Source organism: Rhododendron vialii, chromosome 10a (assembly GCF_030253575.1).
Source record: "Rhododendron vialii isolate Sample 1 chromosome 10a, ASM3025357v1".
NCBI lineage: Eukaryota > Viridiplantae > Streptophyta > Magnoliopsida > Ericales > Ericaceae > Rhododendron > Rhododendron vialii.
This window is the reverse complement of record NC_080566.1, coordinates 3,928,529-3,950,752: the sequence shown is the minus strand read 5'-3', so window position 1 is coordinate 3,950,752 and position 22,224 is coordinate 3,928,529. Positions and strand designations below refer to the sequence as shown.

At 36.6% G+C, this 22,224-nt stretch overlaps 1 protein-coding gene and 1 long non-coding RNA gene across 2 annotated transcripts; one reads left to right on the top strand and one right to left on the bottom strand.

Moving 5' to 3' along the window:
• Positions 1–1,803: 1,803 nt before the first annotated feature.
• Positions 1,804–11,699, top strand: LOC131304332 (ABC transporter B family member 19-like). The gene is made up of 10 exons (XM_058331552.1): positions 1,804–2,055; positions 4,375–4,429; positions 5,373–5,548; positions 6,411–6,611; positions 6,786–7,045; positions 7,131–7,447; positions 7,544–7,767; positions 7,949–8,768; positions 9,165–9,406; positions 10,296–11,699. Exons 1-10 carry the CDS (start codon positions 1,804–1,806, stop codon positions 11,502–11,504), a joined length of 3,756 nt encoding a protein of 1,251 aa, XP_058187535.1. The 3' UTR covers positions 11,505–11,699.
• A 99-nt stretch (positions 11,700–11,798) lies between these two features.
• LOC131304333 (uncharacterized) lies at positions 11,799–13,536 on the bottom strand. Its single transcript, XR_009192373.1, has 2 exons — positions 12,980–13,536; positions 11,799–12,224 (listed from the first exon to the last, which is right to left on the bottom strand). It is a non-coding gene; the product is annotated as an uncharacterized LOC131304333 (long non-coding RNA).
• Between the last annotated feature and the right edge of the window lie 8,688 nt (positions 13,537–22,224).

Sequence of the window (22,224 nt, the reverse complement as noted above, 5' to 3'; positions counted from 1 at the left end):
CTTTTTGTTATTGTATTATTTTAGCTGATCTCAGCGTCAACGTTCTTATGGCTGTCGTTACGACCTTTGCCCTTCTAAGCACTGCCGCTCAACCAATCAGTTAAATTAGTAGAAATCTGCCAAAACATCCTGTTGACAAAATAAGGTAGTCCGAAAGACCCGGTAATTTTTATTTTATTTTAATCGGCAAAAAGACCCCGGTAACTTATATAGCCCAAAAAGTTTTTTTTGTTTTTTTAAAATACTAGTAAAGTTTGGACATATATACTAAGATGCTTATGGGATTTTGAATAATTCCATAAGCATCTTTACCGTAATGGTCAAGACAAAATCTGCACCGGATTATGTTGCTAAATATTGGGTCAAACAAAAGAATAACTAAACTTAGAAACATCTTAGCAACTCATCAAATTTTGACCATTGGATATTCAAAACTACCAATATTTGCCATTAATAAAATTTAATTGTCTTTACATTTTCTCAATCAAGCACACCATCATTACACAAAAACATTCTTTCTTCCATTTTCAACATGTTTATAACAAAAATACTTTTAAAAACAGTTTTTATGTTTTTGCAAAAATAGTTTTTTTCACGTTTTTTTATTAAAACTGTTTTTCCCAATTTTTTTTAAACAGTTTTATTTGAAAACAGTTTTTTTATTAAAACTTTTTTTTTCAAAAACTGTTCTTTTGAAAAAAAAAAACTTTTTCAATTCAAAAACTGTTTTGTTTTTAAACTTTTTCCCGAAAACATTTTTTTTTAATCAAAGTTTTCAAAAAACTATTTTCTCTTTTTCTAATAACCCATTTTTATTAGTTTGAAACTATTTAAAAAAAATTGTTTTCTATGTCACAATTTCTAGATTTTTATAAGTTTAAAAGGTAATGTGGCAGGTTTTGGTTATTCAATTTTGATTGTACCATTGTGGATCTCTACATTGCTAACCTTAACAATTCTTTAAATGGATAATCAAAAGATTATGTGGCAACTTTTTGATTATCCACGTTTGATTATTCCACTGTAGATGCTCTTAGTTCCGATAAGGAATCATACAACGCGATATGAAAGTTTATGTGACAATGGCATGGTAAGGTGCTTGTGCCCATAACTCGAGCAGACGAAAACTCGGCTTGATTACAGCCCTAGTGCCCATGCCCACTTAAAAATATAACAGCTAGTAGTAAGCCAAAACTTTGTTTGATACAGTTTCATCTCGAGGGGATAAAGTTCTCGATCCATTCGCCTCCAAACCCTACTTCATTGCAACTTCCAAAATGGACAATTAGACTGCATCTCATAGGTCTTTGTAGAAGCGACGTCTCTGTAATAAAATCAACTCTATTGGACATCGACATAAAGAGGAACAAATTGTTTAAAATAGATGGGGTTAAGGTTTAAAAGGACATGCGTATGGTTCGTATCGTCATTGTAGTATCGGGTGGGGGGGAAAAAGAAAAAAAAAGAAAAGAAGGAGATTTGGCGGGATATGAAGGATTAAAGTATTAATTAAAAGTAGCTTAAAAACTTTTTAAATTTGTTGGGTCTTAAATTAAAGAAAACATTGAGCAATAAAATTGATACGATCGTCATGTTTGAGTATATTCTAAACATATTGTAAAGACAAATTACATTTACTAGTCAATAAAATGATTAGCAATACGTACCCTCGAGCTCCCACAACTCCTAATTCAATGACAAAAAAAACACTATAAACAAATTAAACAACTATCTCTGATTCATCGATCGATTCTCTTCTCTATATCTGGGGGTTGGAATTGGGTTAGTTTTCTACAAACCAAAATGGCGGTGACCACCGAGCCAAGAACGGGAGCAATGTCGGAATCTGATGAGAAAAAGCAGCGCAGCGTACCATTTTATGAGCTCTTCTCCTTCGCCGACAAGTACGATTGGTTTCTCATGATATTGGGGACCGTTGGGGCCATTGTTAACGGCTCTTCGATGCCAGTGTTCTTCGTCTTGTTAGGCGACATGCTTAACGGGTTTGGCAAAAACCAATATGATTTGAGCACCATGATTTATGAAGTATCAAAGGTCTCTCTCTCTCTCTCTCAAAATCAAATTTGCCGGCCCACTTTAATTCTTGGTGAAAATAATAATTACCAATAAAGATTATTAGGTTAAACATTCGGGCCGGAGAAAAAATGAAACAACAAGCTATAGAAAGAACGGAAAATCATGTTATTACATATTGTTTTCATCTTTTGCTGATTTGATCTTTGGTGATTTATGAACATTTCTTCACCGTTCCAAAAATAAATAAATAACGGAAAATTGCGTTTACATGAAAGGTAAAGGAACAAACCCTTTGAACATGAACGAAACATCATTCTTCATGGAAACCACGTCTCCTATACGTACAAATAGAGCATTTGAACTAACAAACTACGTATATAGTAATTTTCACTTCCACTTCATTGAATTGTTGATCGATCACAAGTGGATTAGGCATAGTTGTGAGTGAATTGACTATTTCTAGTCCTTTATCTTTTACTCTAGTTCAGCTTGCAAATCTCACCGTCCCAAAGTGTTCTGGTCAGTTCAGATGCACGCTGCTGTGTTTGCTCACAGCATCCCTCCAGCTTTAACTCATGGTTTACCGGACTATTAAGCGCTCTGATATTTTTTTTTTCCTTTGAAGAAGTGAATTTTCCCTTATTTAATTTGGTCTGCGCAGCAACAATCATGACAAAATCATCCGGAATGTAAAACTAACATAAAAAGTTAGTTTAAGGTCCTAAAATTCTTTACTATATAGGTAAGGAAATTCGGGATGTAAAACTAACATAAAAAGTTAGTTTAAGGTCCTAAATTTTTTTACTATATAGGTGAAAAAATTCGGGATGTAAAACTAGCATAAAAAGTTAGGTTAAGATCCTAAAATTCTTTACTATATTGGTAAAGAAATTCAGGATGTAAAACTAACATGAAAAGTTAGTTTAAGGTCCTAAATTTTTTTACTACATAGGTAAAGAAATTCGGGATGTAAACATCCTGGATGGTTTTGTCATTATTCCAGATGATTTTGCCATAATTCCTGTATTTGTCATGAATAAGAGTGTTTTAGGTATTATTTAAATTTCAAGATGTCGACTTAAGTATTCAAACCTAGTAGGATGGGCACCTAAATAAGTCTACGAAACAAGATGGCTATTTAATTTCTTCTGCTTTCTACTTTTGTTTCCCCCCGAAATTGAGTTTTAGAGTTATTATTGCATTATTTTAACCATAGTTACAGTGGGGCCCATTTAATTGGTTTTAACCCAGGTTTAGTAAAACAAAAAAAATGGAGTTCATAACATATTTGTTAATATTTTTTAATGATTTGATGACGTGCCAATTGTAAATCGGACATGCATAAACTCTCTTATTTTTTCGTTGCACAGATGTAGTAAAATTTAATCATGAAACACACACACATATATATAGGGAGATTAAATTCTACACGCATGCAATGTAACCATAGCATATCCAATCAACAATTGACATGTCATCAAATCATTAAAAATATTACAGTAACAAATTTTTTATGGATTCTATTGTTTACTAAACCTGGGTTAAAATCAAACGGGCCCCACTTTAATTATAGGTTAAAAAATAGTTACCAATAATATTAACAAATCTGTTATGAATTCTCTTTAGACTTTAGATGTGTGATGGTACGTACGTACTCTTAAATTATCCTTTTGTAATAGTTTACATAAAATTTTATAACATCAACTTTTCGTACATAACTTTTTGTACGTCAATTCATAATATTTGCAAATCGTTCGTAAAAATAATCTGGGGAGCCATTATTCATAGATTTTTAAAATTCTAACAATTTCTATGAGCTGAAAAAAATAAATTAAATATGATTTTAGGAAATTCAATTTGGGATGTTTTTCGGACTAGACTAGTACTGTTGAATTTTAAATATTCAAAAATTTGTTTTGATCTAAACATCACCAAGTTTTATGGCACAGTTATCGCAAGCTAAGCTTTATGATGTCGTTTTGATCCCGCTTTCAACCGGAATGGGAATGTTGCCGAGCATCTCTTGCAAAGCGAGTGCAAAGCGGTCGATCCGGCCGTTCATCTCGGCAATTGACGGCTCGGATCATAAATGCAATGGATGATTCATATTTGTATGCGCTCAGATTCAATCCGAGCTGCCCATGTTGAGATGAACAACCGAATTGGCCGCTCGGCATGCAGGGTGATGCTCGGCATCACCTCCTGTGCCTTGTATCGTTTTCCTTGGTTACCAATGAAATATTTTTTCTTCACTGTTGAAAAAAAAGGCTTTACTGCTTTCTATTTATTGCACAATATTCTCATATCTGATTTCTTTTTGGGATGTTATTGATGCAGTATTCCCTGTATTTCGTCTATCTCGGGCTGATTGTATGTATATCCTCATATGCAGGTTTACCTCTAATCTATGCTCCACTACTCATTTTTAAGTGTATTTAGGTATGACAATGGATCGGGTTTTATTCGAAGATCCAAACCCGAAAATAACTCAAATTAGATTTGAAAAAGACTTATGTAAATAAAGCGGATCCGAATTCATTGTTTTTACCCTACTTAGAATTTTAGCATATAAATAGAAATAGAAAAAAAAAACAGCGAAAGAAAAGAGCAATGGGAGAAAGAATTCGGGTTTTTGTTTTTCAAATAGTTTCTGAGAAGGTTCCAGCAAATACAGTTGTGACTTGTGCTTGAAGGCAAAAATTATAACACAAACACCACTATCGAAATTAAATGGGAATAAGCTGAATTTAAAGGGGAGAAGTTCAAGATTCCAAACTTTATGTAGTGGCCTGGGTACAGGACTGACTCTGGGCATAGGCCCACCAGGCAAGGCTTCTAATTTTCAGTCCAATTATAAAGCTTCCAAATGGAAGAATATATTAAATTTTAACTATGTCGAATATCTAGCTAATAGGCGACTGTGGTATGGCGGTAAAATACGCTTGTTTTACCCACAAGGTCATGCGTTCGAGACCTGCCTCAAAATGAAGTGCTGAGTATTGAACTCGCGACATCAGCACAAAGGAGATATTTCAATACGAGGCTTCATTTTCAAACCTCACTTCAGGCCTCCAAAACCGTGACCGAACGGGCCGATTTTTAAAAATCAATAACGAAAAACAAGGTTGCGGTTCGGTTAACCAACGGTTGGAGCGGGATTCATAACGACACTTACACAACGGAATTCATTACAAATATTTTGAACAAAATCAGACTAATCATCTAAATAAAAAACGAGAACACAGAGCAGAGATTGCTTGTGTTCTCGTTTTTTATTGACTATTCAGTTGGGTTAAACTTTTTTTATTGGAAAATTGATGGGTTTGTATCAACAGAGATTGCATGTTGGATTTATACTGGGGAGAGGCAAGTGGGTACTTTGAGAAAGAAGTATTTGGAGGCTGTGTTGAAGCAGGACGTTGGATTCTTCGATACAGATGCTAGAACGGGTGATATTGTTTTCAGCGTCTCAACGGATACTCTTCTTGTTCAAGATGCCATTAGTGAGAAGGTCTGCTCCCTCCCTCCCTCCCTATCTAAATCCACATATACATACATGTTTAATACATAATCAGATAATTCTCGAAATGGTCTGTGTAGATATCTAGACCACTACTACCTCACATAGCCAGCCAAAGAATGCACCACCACAATCGTTGTCGTACTCCTAATACCCAAAGTAGCGAGGCCGCCTAGTCAATCGATCTGATTCGTCATTGGACCGTCACCACCGCCACCTTCCTTTGTTGAAGAACCATAACCTCCACCGCTATCAAAACCTGAACCGGCACCTCAATGATAAAGGGAAGCTGAGAGAAAAGAAAAGAAGAAAAATCTCGAAGAAACTCTCAGATATGAGATCGAGAGATCGAGAGAGAAAATCCTTACTGAAAAGGAGAAGTTATTGAAAGCGATAGAAGCCATAACTAAGGAGGAAGGAAAGCACCCATCAAGGGTAAAGCCCTCCCCTCTTGCCGCCGCATAAGGGTTGTGAAAACCCTAAGGGGAAGGAGGGGAAGGAAGAGAGGCGGGTAGGGTTTTTTTTTAGAGAGAGATAATCTACACATGCTTGTATATCTCAATTTATGCTAATTCTAAAGGCATAATCCTAAATAATGTACTCGTCAAAAAAAAAAAAAACTGTCTCATATACTCAAACTGTCTCTTATCATATCTGATGGCACATAGATGCTGTTTGTCAGCCTCCTTTCTGCATTTTGTATTTTACATTTTGAGTGCTTGGGGAGCTGATTAGGGGATGAATTCTGTCAGAAATGAATTGGAGAATGCATAATCCGAAACTCATATTTGGAGAAGCTTTTTAGCTTCGGTTTGTACTTTCACTCACATGATGCTTTAAAAAATTTATTTAGGTGGGAAATTTCATCCATTATATCTCCACTTTTGTGGCCGGACTAGTGGTTGGTTTTGCATTAGTATGGAGGTTAGCTTTACTCAGTGTGGCAGTGATTCCAGGAATTGCCTTAGCTGGGGGCTTGTTTGCATATATTCTAACAGGTCTCACGTCCAAGAGCCATGAATCGTACGCAGATGCAGGTATCATCGCTGAGCAGGTTGGTTTTTTCTATTCAAGTATTTTGAATTAAGATTTGTTTTTGTACAGTATGTTAGAGCAACTTACATTATGAATTGAAAATTATTGGAGCTCTAAAATTTTTGTTTAGTAACTGGCCTCTGTATTAATTTTAGTGTACTACAATGGGTATGATTTAACACTGCCTAAATAGGCCATTGCTCAAGTTAGGACTGTTTACTCATATGTTGGCGAGAACAAGGCCCTCAATTCCTATTCAGATGCAATACAACACACATTGAGGCTTGGATATAAGGCCGGGATGGCTAAAGGACTAGGGCTGGGATGCACTTATGGAATACTGTGGATGTCATGGGCCTTAGTCTTTTGGTACGCTGGTGTTGCTGTCCGAAATGGGCTGACAGATGGAGGGAAGGCGTTCACTGCTATCTTATCTTCCGTTGTTGGGGGCGTGTAAGATCTTAAACTAATACCTCTACTTTCAGTTGAATAACTCCTATTCTGGATAATATACTGATTAAGAAAAAATGATTTACAGGAGCTTAGGTCAGTCATTTTCAAAGCTTGGGGCATTTAGCAAAGGCAAAGTTGCTGGGTACAGGTTAATGGAGATAATCAAGCAGAGACCAACCATAATTCAAGATCCTTCCGTCGGGAAGTGCATAGCTGAGTTCAGTGGGAACATAGAATTCAAAAATGTAACGTTCCGCTACCCATCGCGACCAGATGTTATCATATTGAGGGACTTTTCAATTTCCTTTCCTGCTGGAAAGACGATTGCTGTTGTTGGTGGAAGTGGATCGGGAAAAAGTACCATTGTCTCCTTGATAGAAAGGTTCTACGATCCTAATGACGGTAACTACAAGACTTCTATGATGATGAAAATCATGAAATGCTAATCGAATTTACAAAATAGACGATGTTATACTAATTGTATGTATTCCTAAATAGGGCAAATTTTACTTGACAATGTGGATATAAAGACACTACAACTAAGATGGTTGCGTGATCAAATTGGACTGGTGAATCAAGAACCTGCTTTGTTCGCTACTTCCATAATTGAGAACATTCTCTATGCAAATCCTGATGCAACAATGATTGAAGTAGAAGCGGCTGCTTCTGCTGCAAATGCACATAAGTTCATTACCTTGCTTCCTAATGGATATAACACCCAGGTTGGTTTACATTCCCAAGTCTACCAGTAATAAAAATAATAGTGTAAAGAGCTGGATATTTATCTTTTGGAGTCAGGCTTGCATTTTCTGTATTTTTTAAATTTATATTTCCTATAAAGTTATGGAAAAAAAAAGTTTGAGGTTTCTAAATCAAAACCAAGGCCTTTCAATTGCAAACCAGGTGGGAGAAAGAGGAGTCCAACTCTCTGGTGGCCAAAAACAGAGAATCGCAATAGCAAGAGCTATGTTGAAAAATCCAAAGATCCTTCTCCTTGACGAAGCAACAAGTGCCCTCGATGCAGGTTCCGAGAGCATTGTTCAAGATGCTTTAGACCACCTCATGGTTGGGAGGACAAGTGTGGTTGTCGCCCATCGCTTTTCTACCATTAGAAACGTTGATTCAATTGCCTTTATACAGCAAGGCCAAGTTGTTGAGACAGGAACCCACGAAGAACTAATTTCAAGAGGTGGGGCCTTCGCTTCATTATGTCGATTCCAAGAAACGACCGGAAACCGCTACTTCTCCAATCCTTCAACCAAACATACGTGCTCACCACGACTAGGGCATTCACAATCCCAAAAATCTGCTAACCTTCATTCCAGCAGTTTGAGGAATTTAAGCGATTCATACAACACTGGTGTTGATTGCCAGACAGAGATGGTCTCAAATGTCAAAACAAAAAGGGAAAATCCAGCCCCAGAAGGGTACTTCTTCCGGCTTCTCAAGCTAAATGCTCCGGAATGGCCTTGTGCCATAATGGGTGCAGTTGGATCAATTCTCTGTGGTTTTATCTGTCCGACAATTTCCATTGCGATGAGCAATATGTTTGAGGTATTCTACTACAGAAATCATGCAATCATGGAGAGGAAGACAAAGGAGTATGTTAAAATTTTCCTTGGCACAGGTCTTTACGCAGTGGTGGCTTATTTCATACAACATTATTTCTTCAGTATTATGGGAGAGAATCTCGCTACAAAAGTGAGAAGGATGATGCTTGCAGGTATATTCAATCATGTATGTACTCTTGTTGTTACAATTCTTATAACTTAGGAAAATGAACAACAAAATAAATATATCTCCAGCCTAGTGTCTCAAAAATTAGTATTGGTGCCAACTGCCAACCATTGGGAGACCACCGCGTTAGTTAATGAAGATCAAACCTATAGCAATTAACATAGCCTTTAGTAACTGTTTTGTTACTTTTCGGTAACTAAACACGACCTTGGTCACCAAAAGTGGTACTGAAAATGTATTTTCGAGGTGTGGGGGATAATTTCACAATTATAAGCAGCATACTGTTTGTGTACAGAATGTCATTTTTCCTGTCATGTGTGATGTAGGTAAGGCACTATGGATTCTTTTTTATGGTATGTTTTTTTTTTTTTCCTTTTGTCAGCGATACTGAGGAATGAAGTCGGGTGGTACGATGAGGAGGAAAACAACTCGAGTCTTGTGGCAGCTCGCCTAGCCACGGATGCTACTGATGTGAAATCTGCCATTTGTGAGAGAATCTCAGTTATACTGCAAAATATGACATCCCTTCTCACTTCATTCATAGTTGCTTTCATGGTAGAATGGAGGATTTCCCTTCTCACATTAGCCACCTTCCCTCTTCTTGTCTTAGCCTTTTTTGGCCAGGTATGCACAGACACTGCTACTCGATTAGACCCTTTATAATTCTCTTGTGGGTTGTCCCAAAAGTCCAAGCAGGTCATTTTGGGTATTTTCCATTTTTGTTGTTGTTCATAGTGTATGATGGTTCCCTGGAATCTATCTTCACTACTTTCTCAGTATAATACTGCAAAAGTTTAATATAAGTTACTCCACCGGTGCTTGATTGCTGCGCCTGCGCACCTTAAATCCACTAGCCTTCCAATTTCGTTTCGGATATCCACGTAAGGACTTGATCTTACCTAGGAATCCTCCACAAGGCTTCGCTCATATCGGTTGTTGAAAGATGAGAACCTCTAATATCCTCAGCATACCTAAAGGATACATAGATGTATAACAAAAATCTCCAAGCACAAGTTGTACTAGCACTCTAGAAGGTAGAGGATATGCCTTCATAGCTTTTGGTGCTCAGCACGGTGATCCACCAAAGTCGCTCAATTGATTGCTGAACCCTCTTGATCATTTTTCTAATGTACTGCCAAGCGAGCCTAGATCAGGAGATGTAGCTTGACATCCGACCAACATCCGTTTGATGTCAAAAAATAAAAGCATATTGTTGGTATTACAATTTGATGGCGAAAATCGGAAAGATCAAATGTTAATTTTAAGAAACGGTTCGGATCCTCATTTTGGGCTGGGTTGGACATCCCTATTCTCAGCTGCACATCTTGGCAATCTATGGTAAAAAAATTGCTAATATATAGTTGGTAAGATGCTATCATTTTTTGTTTTCTTTGATAAGAGTTGATCACAGGAATACTGAACTTCATTTTTTGTTTATTTCTAGGCCAATGAAACAATGTCCTGACAGCTAAAATTCAGTTTTTCTTTTCTTTCTGTTTTCCACAATACTCAGCAACTCTTTCTCAAAGGCTTTGCCGGAGACACAGCCAAGGCCCATGCAAAGACAAGCATGATAGCAGGGGAAGGAGTGAGCAATATCCGAACCGTTGCTGCCTTCAATGCCCAAGACAAGATTCTCTCCCTCTTCTGCCACGAGCTCCGTGTACCCCAGCTCCGAAGCCTCAGCCGTAGCCAAACAGCCGGTGTCCTCTTCGGCCTCTCTCAGCTCACTCTCTACTCCGCTCAAGCCCTATTCTTTTGGTACGGAGTCCATCTCATCGAAAAAGGCGTCTCAACCGTCTCAAAAGTTGTCAAGGTTGTTGTCATCCTAGTCATGGCAGCCAATTCGGTAGCCGAAACCCTTGGTCTCGCCCCTGAGATAATCGGGAGCAGTCAAACCATCGGATCCATATTTTCCATCATTGACCGTTCAACCAAGATTGACGCGGATGATCCGGATGCCGAAACTGTTAACTCAGTCCATGGTGAAATCGAGCTTTGCCACGTGGACTTTTCGTACCCGTCGCGCCCGGACATTCTCGTTTTCAAGGACTTCAATCTTAGGATCCAAGCGGGCCAGAGCCAAGCCCTTGTTGGAGAAAGTGGTTCCGGAAAGAGTTCCATAATTGCATTAATAGAACGATTCTATGACCCTTCGGCGGGTACAGTTATGATAGATGGAAAAGACATCAAGCGGTTGAACTTAAAGTCACTCAGGCTTAAAATAGGATTGGTTTCTCAAGAACCAGCCCTCTTCGCGGCAACCATTTTCGACAACATTGCCTATGGGAAAGACGGAGCAACTGAAGCAGACGTCATTGAAGCTGCGCGAGTGGCAAATGTGCATGCCTTCGTTAGCGGATTACCTGAAGGATACAAAACCCCGGTTGGGGATAGAGGGGTTCAGATCTCTGGAGGGCAAAAACAGAGAATTGCCATTGCACGGGCAGTTCTAAAGGACCCCGCAATACTTTTATTGGACGAGGCCACTAGTGCGCTCGATGCAGAATCCGAGAGTGTGTTACAAGAGGCGCTTGAGAGGCTCGTTAGGGGTCGGACCACCTTGCTCGTGGCCCACCGGTTGTCGACGATTAGGAGAGTGGATACAATTGCAGTGATTCAGGACGGTCAGATTGTTGAACAAGGTAGCCATTCGGAACTCGTAAGCCGACACGACGGGGCTTATTTCAGACTCTTGCAGCTGCAGCTCCACCACATTTGATCAAGTTTTTGTTGATCGTTCCCAAAAAAGCAAAAGTCCGCTGTTTTGGATGGTGGTAATTATGTTCTTGTCTCATTAACCTTTGTTTTTTTTCGTTTTTGTTGATTTCCCTCTTGAATGATCATGAGGTTGATAGTTTTGTTGTAGATTCATTTTTTGGACGCCAACAAAGGAATTTATTGGTCCTTAGAATGATGTTTACGAAGATTGTAGGGGTCGGAAGCAAGGCGGCATCACAACGATGAAAAAACATCGTGGGCATCACAATGACGATAAAACATCATACCCCGGACCCAAAAAGGAAATGGAAAGTTAAATGCATACAGTTGGCAGGAACCAACCAGAAGAAATATACAAGAACCGAAAACTGCAAATAACTCGATACACAATCAATTCCAGTAATATTTAACTTCCGCGTCCAAATTTACGCATATCAGAACCCCTTCATATAGTCACCACTTCAGTTGCCACCAAACACTGATAAAACCAGCGCCAAAGCAGCACCAAACATCATCCCCAGCAGTCCCTTCGGGGACATCTCCTAAAATTGGAACGGTACAGAAAACATCGTCCCCAGCAGTGTGAAAACCAGCATCATTGGCTTCACTAGCTTTGCCCAGAATCAACCTTCATTCCCTTCATATCTTCTGCATAAACCACATACAACTTTGCCCTGAATCAACCCTTCCCATTTGCATCTCCAGCGCAAACTACTCACATCTTCCCAGACACAACCAGCAGAGATATTATCAGAAATAAAACACCATTAACAGCAGCAGGATTCCAGCACTCACTACTACCAACTGAATTAGGTCCTAGTTAGCTGCTTCTAATCAGGAAATTATGACAAAAGGAAAAAAAAATACTCCACAAGATTTACAACATTAGTAATAGATTTGAATTAGGTCCAAATATATTACTAATTATATAGAAGCAGCGTTGGGCTTTATTTTTGTTCTTAGTGTTGGTTTCTATTAGTTTTGGGTGTTTGTGATACAAGTATACAACATTGGTATTGATGAAAAATAAAAACATATGTACTTATTAGTTCTTGCCCTGTCCGCCACCGTGTTCATATCCCTATTTATTTAGGATTATTGCGTCACATGTCCGAATCTGTGTCCGTGCATCTTTTAAGTGGCAAAGATGTAAACTGAGCTATCTACTTTTGTTTCTCAGCACAAGTTTGTGTAAGTCAATAATGAGAGCCCCTAGTATTGTCTGTGATATCATGCAGTGAGAGTAACATGATTCAGACAATGAATGATGCAAAAGTAGCAGCAGATCATCACATAATTTGAGATTAATCATTGTACACAATTCTAGACTAGTCTTTAACCTATTTCTCAACAGCCTGAAAAAAAAAAAAGAATCCACAGAACCGGGATGGATTTCTATCTACCCGATGCCAATGAGACAAACTTGGGGAAGTTTTTATAAGGTAGAGACAGGTTTGGAATTTTAAAGACTCGAACCTGTGGCAAGATGAGCCGCAAATCACTTGTCACTGAGAAATGTTCAAGGAACATTGGGATGGCATAAGCTTGAAACTAGAACTTATCTTCAAGAATATAGATGCAACAATTCAGGTGAAATCAAATGCCGATCTATGTATCCAACTTCCAATTCCATTTGAGGGATTCCTGGACCACCTGGCTATCCGCTTGGTTCTTACAACTCAAACTTTTAAAGGGATGAGCCTTTTTAAGCTTCTTTTGAGTTTGGCCATCTTTGAAACAACTCAACAATCATACCACTTTCTATGGGATTGTGACTTAGCACGATGGTAAGTGCTATATGCCTCATTTCAAGATTAGACTCGAGTTGTAGAACCCCATTCTCGCTTTTAAACACTCAAGACTTAAACTGTCTACCTATTACGTCTGTCAAACTGTTGCGATACACAATACCCTTAAGCACTTCAACATTGCCCCGGCTTCTCTATAGACTATAGTCCAGATTTGTTAAAAGACTTTTTCAAGCAAGTACCTATTCTTCCCGGAAAGAGCTTTTTTGACAAATCTGAACAATTAAAAACGTTTTGGACTACCACGATCGTACAGACTACTACCCTCTTGATCAGTTCAAAGAATTCAAACTCTTCTACATTTGTCTGCTGCAAGAATTATTGCACGGAAAGTTGGGGGCTTAACATGTTCACACTTGAACTGGTTGACAGAAGAGGCTAGACAGAGACAAGTCACATGGTTAAGACAGCCCAAGAATTGTTGGGCAGACCCAGAATTGGGCTGTAGCTGCAGCTAAAGCTTTATTCCCACACAAGTGGCCCCCTCAGGGCCCTCAGTCCATATCTCTCTGTTAGATTCTGCACTAGCTATCTACGTACCCTCACAACACTCTACTGTTTCTGCTATTGTGAAGGGCATGCCCGAGTATTGAGACAACACTCTACTAAGATCATAACTTCACATGCCAGATCAAACGTGTCGTTCTACTCGAAAAAAGTCGTGTTTATTCAGCGTATGAAGCACTCACTCACGAAACACGGTTTGATAGTTGAAATAGAGCATGTCCGAGTATTGAGACAACACTCTACTAAGATCATAACTTCACGTGCCAGATCAAACATATCGTTCTACTCGAAAAAGTTGTGTTTATTCAGCGTATGAAGCACTCACTCACGAAACACGGTTTGATAGTCGAAATAGAGCATGTCCGAGTATTGAGACAACACTCTACTAAGATCATAACTTCACGTGCCAGATCAAACATATCGTTCTACGTACTCGAAAAAGTTGTGTTTATTCAGCGTATGAAGCACTCACTCACGAAATATGGTTTGATAGTCGAAATAGAAAACTTGCGTCTTTCGAAGAGACACGGGTGCAATTATAACATCAGCAAATGTACATAGATTCCCAGAACAACTTTCTTCTTTGTGAGGAAATTAAGCATCTTTGTGATGGTTTGTTAGATACATTCATTTAATGAAACAATATGGTCAGGATGCAATTATGTACCCACCAAAACTTGAATGGAAAGAAGACTTAGGCACCTGCTAAGATTTTTATGTTTTAAGTAATTCTTTTCCGTTTTACGTGACAACTCATTCTCTCATAATACATCACATTTAATTCGAAAGATAAGTACTTATTTGAAACATACCCTTAAAATAAGTACTTATTTCAGATAGTGAAACATATCCTTAAAATCAAAGTCGAAAGAGTAACAACCCTCAATAATGGTGAGACACGTTAATGGAATTTTGTGCGTGGTTAAAAGAATCATGTTTCATTTTCCGAAGAAAGAAATTGGGCCTAGTTTGGTTGAATATATGAACGTGGTCCATGTAGCAACAGTCCCATGATAATGTGGTGGCTGCAACTGGAAAAGTAGAAAAGGACTACTAAATTTGAATAAAATGATATCATTGGATAGGGACTTGTGAAGTGAGGCAACCAGTATGGGGTAATCTGCGCGCATACAGATCTAAGCAATTCATTGTTCGGTCAAGATCTTAACCGTCGATTACCGAAATGAACGGCCGCTTGACAGTATCTCCCAATACGGGTAAGGTTTAAGGTAAAATAATTGTGTAACTTTTCAAAGCAATAAAATAAAGTATTTTCATGATAAATTTTTTGACTATTGTCTGCGGAAAAGATCTCAATCAGTATCTTAAAATGAAATTTGCTAGCATCACACCCATGTGAGGTGGCTCCCGCACAAACTACAAAGACACTCTCACATGAGAGGTGGGTCCCACGCTGAGTGTGTGAGGTTTTCGATGTAGTTTTAGAATTATTGTTTTTGGAAATAGCGTACATATCAGAAATTCAATATTCAATCTAGGGCGGAAATCACCAATCTAGATATTTAGGCCTAGAGCCCAAGTGTGAAGAGATTGGGCTTGGGTGAAACAGTGGGAATGTTGGATTGCATGGAATTCCATAATCACGGCCTAAAACTTGATTTTAAAAAGGGGTTCCGACTGGTCGGCCCTATTTTGTCACCTTCTATCTATCTCAGATTCTCCATAAACCTTGTTTTAAGTAAACTCACGAAAATACTCCCGCACATTCATTGTCCAGCGCACCTTTTAAAATTTAGGATTAGAAAAAATTATCCTATGCAAATGGAACATTATGTTGTAGTATCCTAACTCAAGTATCATTGGTTAATATTGTGGGATCCATTGCCTTTTGTTAGTGCTTTGAGAAAGAAATTGACATTTGGCATTTGATGAGTGGTGGAGTATTGTTTGAAAATCACCAAATAATATCTTCTAATAACTTTTTTCTCTCTTTAGAATTGTCACATGTTTACACTTACATACATATACATACATAAATATATACAGCTCATATATGGTTAAAAGTTTAAACAATTATAACTTTTGTTTACATAACAAATTTTGAAATTTTTTTTTTTGGAAATCTACTCGATGAGATCTTTCAAATAAGATCCATTTTGAATATAAAATTATGTAAACGTAAAAAAAAATTATTTTTGTATCCTTTTTTTAAGAATTCACATCCTTTTTGAACATTCATACCATTCAAAATGAAAGAATTCACACCCCTCAAATGCATAATTCACACCTCATCTATAGAATTCACTTTCCGAAATACACAATTCACATTCCAAAATGAAAGAATTAACACCCCTCAAATGAAGAATTTTCATCCTCCAAAATGAAAGAATTCACACCACTTATAAATAATTCACATCCTCCAAAATGAAAGGTTTCACATCCTTCAAATGCAAAATTCACACATCCTATACTCAACTCATTTCCCAAAATACATAATTTACATCCCAAAATGAAAGAATTCACACCCCTTAAATGCAGAATTCACACCCTCCAAAATTAAACAATTCACACATCTTCTAAATAATTCACACCCTTAAAAATAAAAAAATTTACACAATTCAAATGCAAAATGCACACATACTATACATAATACACTCCCCAAAATACATAATTCATACCCTAAAAATGAAAACAATTTACACCCCTTAAATGCACAATTCATATCCCTTTTGAACAATTCACATCATCCAAAATGAAAAATTTCACCCCTCTTAAAATGCAGAATTCACACATCACTACTTACTTCCCAAAATACACAATTCACACCCCAAAATGAAAGAATTTGCACCCCTTTTGAATAATTCATACTCTCCAAAATGAAAGAATTCACATTTTTGAAAATACAGAATTCACACGTCACTATACACTCCCCAAAATACACAATTCACACCCTTCAAATGAAAGAATTCACACCCTTCAAATGAAAGAATTCACACCACTTCTAAACAATTCACCCTCGCCAAAATGCAGAATTCACACATCACAACTCACTCCCCAAAATATACAATTCACAAACTAAAATGAAAGAATTCACACCTCTTGAATATATAATTCACCCCCTCTAAATGAAAGAATTCACACATTTTTTTGAATAATTCACCCTCCAAAATGAAACAATTCACACCCCTTAAATGTAGAATTCACACAGACTCTACACCATTCATATCCAAAAATTTCACAATTCACACTCTCAAAAATAAAACAAAAATTTGCACATAATTTTCTATTCAATATGGATCTTATTTGATAGATCTTTGAGTAGATTCTAAAAATATAAATTTTACAAAAAAACTATTATATACTCCCTCCGTCCCTTTTTTAGAATCCAGTATTCTATTTTGGGCTATCCCTTAATAAGTGTCCATTTTGTAAAGTTAGCGGGTAAAAGTTGGTGCATTGTCTATTTTATCCCTAAAAGTATATTTCTTTTTGAAAAGTAAGTGAGTAGAAGTGTAATGATGATGGGTAAGTAGGGAAAGTGGAGAAAAAAGTTGATGTGAAAGGTATAATGATGATGTCTTTTTAATAAGTTGGAGTTATAAAACAGGACATTTAAAAAGGGACGGAGGGAGTATAATAAAAGATATTGAGTTTTAAACTATGTAATGCAAAAAGTAACAAATATGTCCATTTCAGCATGTGTCAACATCAAACACATGTTCGTGAAAAAAAACTCATCAACCACATGTTTATATGTTATCTGCGTAAGAAGGTGAGAGCAAACTAGTAAAAACATGTTTGAAAATGGTCTGGGTGGGGATAGAGCGACAAAAGAGGGTTGGCACAAAACCCAATACAAAATATGGGACAAGCCAGAAATTTTCCGTTTAAATCCGATTCTGCATACATGATTTTTCCACAAGTTTCACATTTCATTACTCCATCCCAAAAACATTGTTAGATTTGCAAAATGAGAATTTAAAAAATATTTTTGCCAAGAAAAAATCACCCTTTTTGATAAATTAAAAGAACTCATTGATATTTAGAAATTAGCGGCAAAAAGTTCAAATTTTTTCGATGAAAATAAAATTTTAAGATCTCATTTTATAGACCGGATAATATTTTTTTGGACAGAGGTAGTATCAAATAAGAACTTTAGCTCTGTGTGGCTTCCTTTGTACTGACGAAAAAGAAATACAGTAAAACTTTGCTGGAACCCAGTCCAACCAAATACCAGACCTAAGAAGTCATGCCAGAGTTCAAACGTACAGTCCGCTGGGGCTTGGCTTTGGTCACATAATCTTTTAAAATGTCATGCGCTTCGCTCTCAATCATTGCAATATCGCATGCACTAAGTTTGCGTTATCAATTCTCGCTTTCGAAAATTTTGATAAATTGTAATATGTTTCAAAAATGTATTCGTACTTCCGCTCACACACACGAGGTTTGGCACATCGGTTAGTATGCCCAATCAAAAGTATTCATTATAGATCATATATAGGAAAATTAGAATTATACAAAATCCTGCAAACCTAAAGAAAGGAAGAAAATGTATACTATTCCAACCAAACAAAGTTAATATTAAGGGCAAATTTCACTTAGACCCTCGAGGTATTTGACAATGACAGAAAGTACCCCTCAGTTTTAAAAAATAACAGTAACCTCTCCTCTTTCACAGTTTGGGTTTCACTCCGTTAGTTCTATTAGTGAGTGGGACAAGAAAGGGACTGAAAATGAAATCTTAAATTTCATTTAGTTCCACAACTCTTTTTAGGGCTCTTATTGAAAGTCCTAGAGTCAAAAATTAATTTTGACCATGTAAGATAAAATGATAAAAAATTAGATTATTCAAACAGATTGAAAATTGGAGCACTTAAGTATCTTTTCTTTATTTGGTTCTACGACTCACTTAGGCTCTTATTGAAAGCTCTAGAGTCAAAAATTAATTATGACCTTTTAGGATAAAATGATCAAAAAAATAAGATTTTCACACTGATTCAAACAGATTGAAAATTGGAGCACTTAAATATCTGTTCTTCGTTTAGTTCTATGGCTCTCTTAGAGCTTTCATTGAAAGCCCTATAATCAAAAATTAATTATGATCCCTTTAGGATAAAATAATCAAAAAAATTAAATCACCAATTCAAACAGATTGAAAATTGAAACACTTAAGTATCTATTCTAATTTTCAATCCATTTGAATCTGCTCTAATTTTCAATCCGTTTGAATCGGGGCGGAGATTTTATATTTTTGATTATTTTATCACAAATGGTCATAATTATTTTTTGGCTCTAGTTCTTTCAATGAGAGCTCTAAGAGAGCCGTAGAGTCAAACGAAGAATCCGTTTGAATCTGCTCTAATTTTCAATTTATTTGAATTAGTGCGCAGATTTTTATTTTCAATCATTTCATCATAAATGGTCATAGTTATTGTTTTGGCTATAGTGCTTTCAATGAGAGCCCTAAGAGAGCCATAGAACTAAAAGAAGAACAAATGATTAAGTGATCCAATTTTCAATCAGTTTAAATCGGTTCGAAGATCTTATGTTTCTAATCATTTTATCCTAAAGGGTCATAATTAAATTTTGACTCTAGGACTTTCAATGAGAGCCCTAAGAGAGTCGTAAAACCAAATGAATAAAAGATACTTAAGTGCTCCAATTTTCAATCCATTTGAATCGATGTGAATATCTTATTTATCTGATTATTTTATCCTAAAGAGTCATAATTAATTTTTGACTTTAACCCTTTTAATGAGAGCCCTAGAACTAAATAAAATTTAAGATTTCATTTTCCGTCCCTTTTTCATCCCTCCCACTAGCAAAACTAACGGAGTGAAACCCAAACTGTGAAATAGGGGAGGTCCATGTCATTTTTCAAAACTGAGAGGTACTTCTTGTCATTGTCAAATACCTCAGGGGGTCTGACTAAAATTTACCCTAATATTAAAGGTATGGAAAATTACAAATATGAAGTAATTAATATTTACTCTTAGAAGACTTAAAAAGATTACCTTCCGTTGATTACCGAGCCAACCGGAAAAAAATTCTCCCTCCGTCCCATAATATTTGTTCGATCCGCGAAACGAGAACTACAAAATAATGTATTTCTTTCGAGAAAAAATTTAAATTTTTTTCATAAGTTAAAAGAACTCGTTGAGATCTAGTAAATTGTTGAATTTTTTTTCAACTTTTCTCACAAAAATAGTACTCCCTCCGTCCCTTTTTAAGTGTCCTGCTTCGTAATTCCAACTTATTAAAAAGGCATCATCATTACACCTTTCACATCAACTTTTTCCTCCACTTTCCCTACTTACCCATCATTATTACACTTTTATTCACTAACTTTTCAAAATAAAATCTACTTTTAGGGACAAAATAGACAATACACCAACTTTTACCCCCCTAACTTTACAAAATGGACACTTATTAAGGGACAGCCCAAAATGAAATACTGGACACAAAAAAAGGGACGGATGGAGTATTATTTTTACGTTTCCGTTTTGCGGACCGAACAAATATTATGGGACGGAAGGAGTATAATCTTTATCAGTCTTAGCATTTGTTATAATGAAAAAAATATATAAAACATTTGGTATATAAGAAAAATATTCTGGTATTTAAGCTCTTTTTTATTGTTTTCATAAAGGGCAAACCCAGCGCAAGGCTCCCACCATCGGGGGGTTTGGAAAGAGTTGATGTACGCAACCTTATCCCTGCAAGTAGAGAGGCTGTTTTCACATTAATTTATTGTCTTCACGTAGCATTTTATTGGTATATATTATGATTTGAATTAGAATAACAAAGGTTTAAAAAAACAGAGAGGCAAAATGTGATTAGTAAATTTCCATTTTGTTCAAAATCTTTTTGCTTCAATAAAATTAAATTTATTCGCTGTTCAAAAAAAAAAAAATCCCTTTTTGGAAGAGTGGGCTCTGGGCACCACCAAACTGGACTTCGGATTGGCACTGTGCAGTGAGGTCCTCCGAGCCATCGGATCGTGCATCTGATGGCTCAGATCTCATCTTAGCAACCAAAGATCGTATCAAGTCCCGGCACCATCCCCCAATTCACTTGTAGCTAGGCTCCTTTTTTTCCCTTCTCAAGGAAACAAGAGACGTGTAGTCTAGGCAATACTCAATAATCAAATCATCAGATCGAGTCCCTCTTGTACTTTACTAGGTTAGAATCAAACTCCCAATCATGGACTCAGCATCTACATGTTGATCATGAAAATAGCATCGTCTGAAAAGCATAACGGAACCCATATTAGTCACATGTATAATTCTAGAGAGAGAGAGAGAGAGAGAGAGTTCATTAAAAAATTTGAACTTTTTTCTAATCTTTTTGGTGATTAACTAAGTTTTCAAGAATTTCAAACATCTATTCAATTTCCTTTTCAAAATGAATCTTTCTGGAAAAAAACGATTCCGAAAACCAACGTCAACCTAATGATTAACCGAAAGGTATTTTACGAAATTGATTCCCAATAAAGAGTACTCCTAGTATAGTTAATTTCATAGCACTAATTGTACTGGATTCGTAATTTCCGTGTAGAAGCCCACAACATTCGTATACGAGTTTGCTCATGACATATGATATGAGATATAATGTATAAATGTTTAAAAATTTGATGTAATTATTACGAATTTAAGACGATTCGTCACCATATATATACACACAACTAGCAATATGCATGGTAATTGAGATAAATTTACTTTACAGCAGGAACCAATCGCGACCGTCTAAAAGTGTTCTGAACGATCCGGATGTTAATGAAACTTTTCCGGAAAATAGTTTGGATTATCCAGAACACTTTTGAACGGCTGCGATTAGCGCCATAAATAACTATTTATTATTGCCGTAAATAACTATTTATTATTTAAAGCGAAGCCGTGAAATTTTTTTTCTCATGGTGATTAAAGTTGGTAATAAGTAAGAAGGTAACAATTCATGCTAGAAGGTCCCTCTTGATCACATTCTAGCGGGGTCGGTCACGTGACATTGGTCCACAAGAGCATTTGGAATTTAGTTTATTTGCCTGCAGGTGCTAGTCGAGGGTTTATTATCTTCTACTAGTCTCTATTATCTGTCTAATTTTTGCTTTTTCTATAGAAGCTTCTCTCTCTCTCTCTGGATTTATGCTATACCTTCAGTTGATTCTTTTAATTAGTCGTGTTTTATGGGGATAGTAATGTTTCGCAACTTTTTCTAGTTGTTTTTTTTATTGATTCATCTGTGATGGTGCTTTCGTTCCATTAAGTAGACATGTTGTTTCTACATTTTTAATTTGCGATAAATCCATTGGTGTGCTTACGGATAATTTTACTATCGTATCGGTGACGATTCAACCATAACAGCCACATCGGATTGGGAGTTGTGGATTCTTATTGGTTTGTATTTTGGTTTCGTGATTCCTTCCCCACTTCCTGTACTAGTGTGTTT

Coding starts and splice junctions, on each gene's coding strand:
- LOC131304332 (XM_058331552.1), top strand. CDS start 1,804: ATGGCGGTGACCACCGAGCCAAGAACGGGAGCAATGTCGGAATCTGAT. Junction 2,056..4,374: donor TGATTTATGAAGTATCAAAG/GTCTCTCTCTCT, acceptor TTATTGATGCAG/TATTCCCTGTATTTCGTCTA. Junction 7,768..7,948: donor CTAATGGATATAACACCCAG/GTTGGTTTACAT, acceptor ATTGCAAACCAG/GTGGGAGAAAGAGGAGTCCA.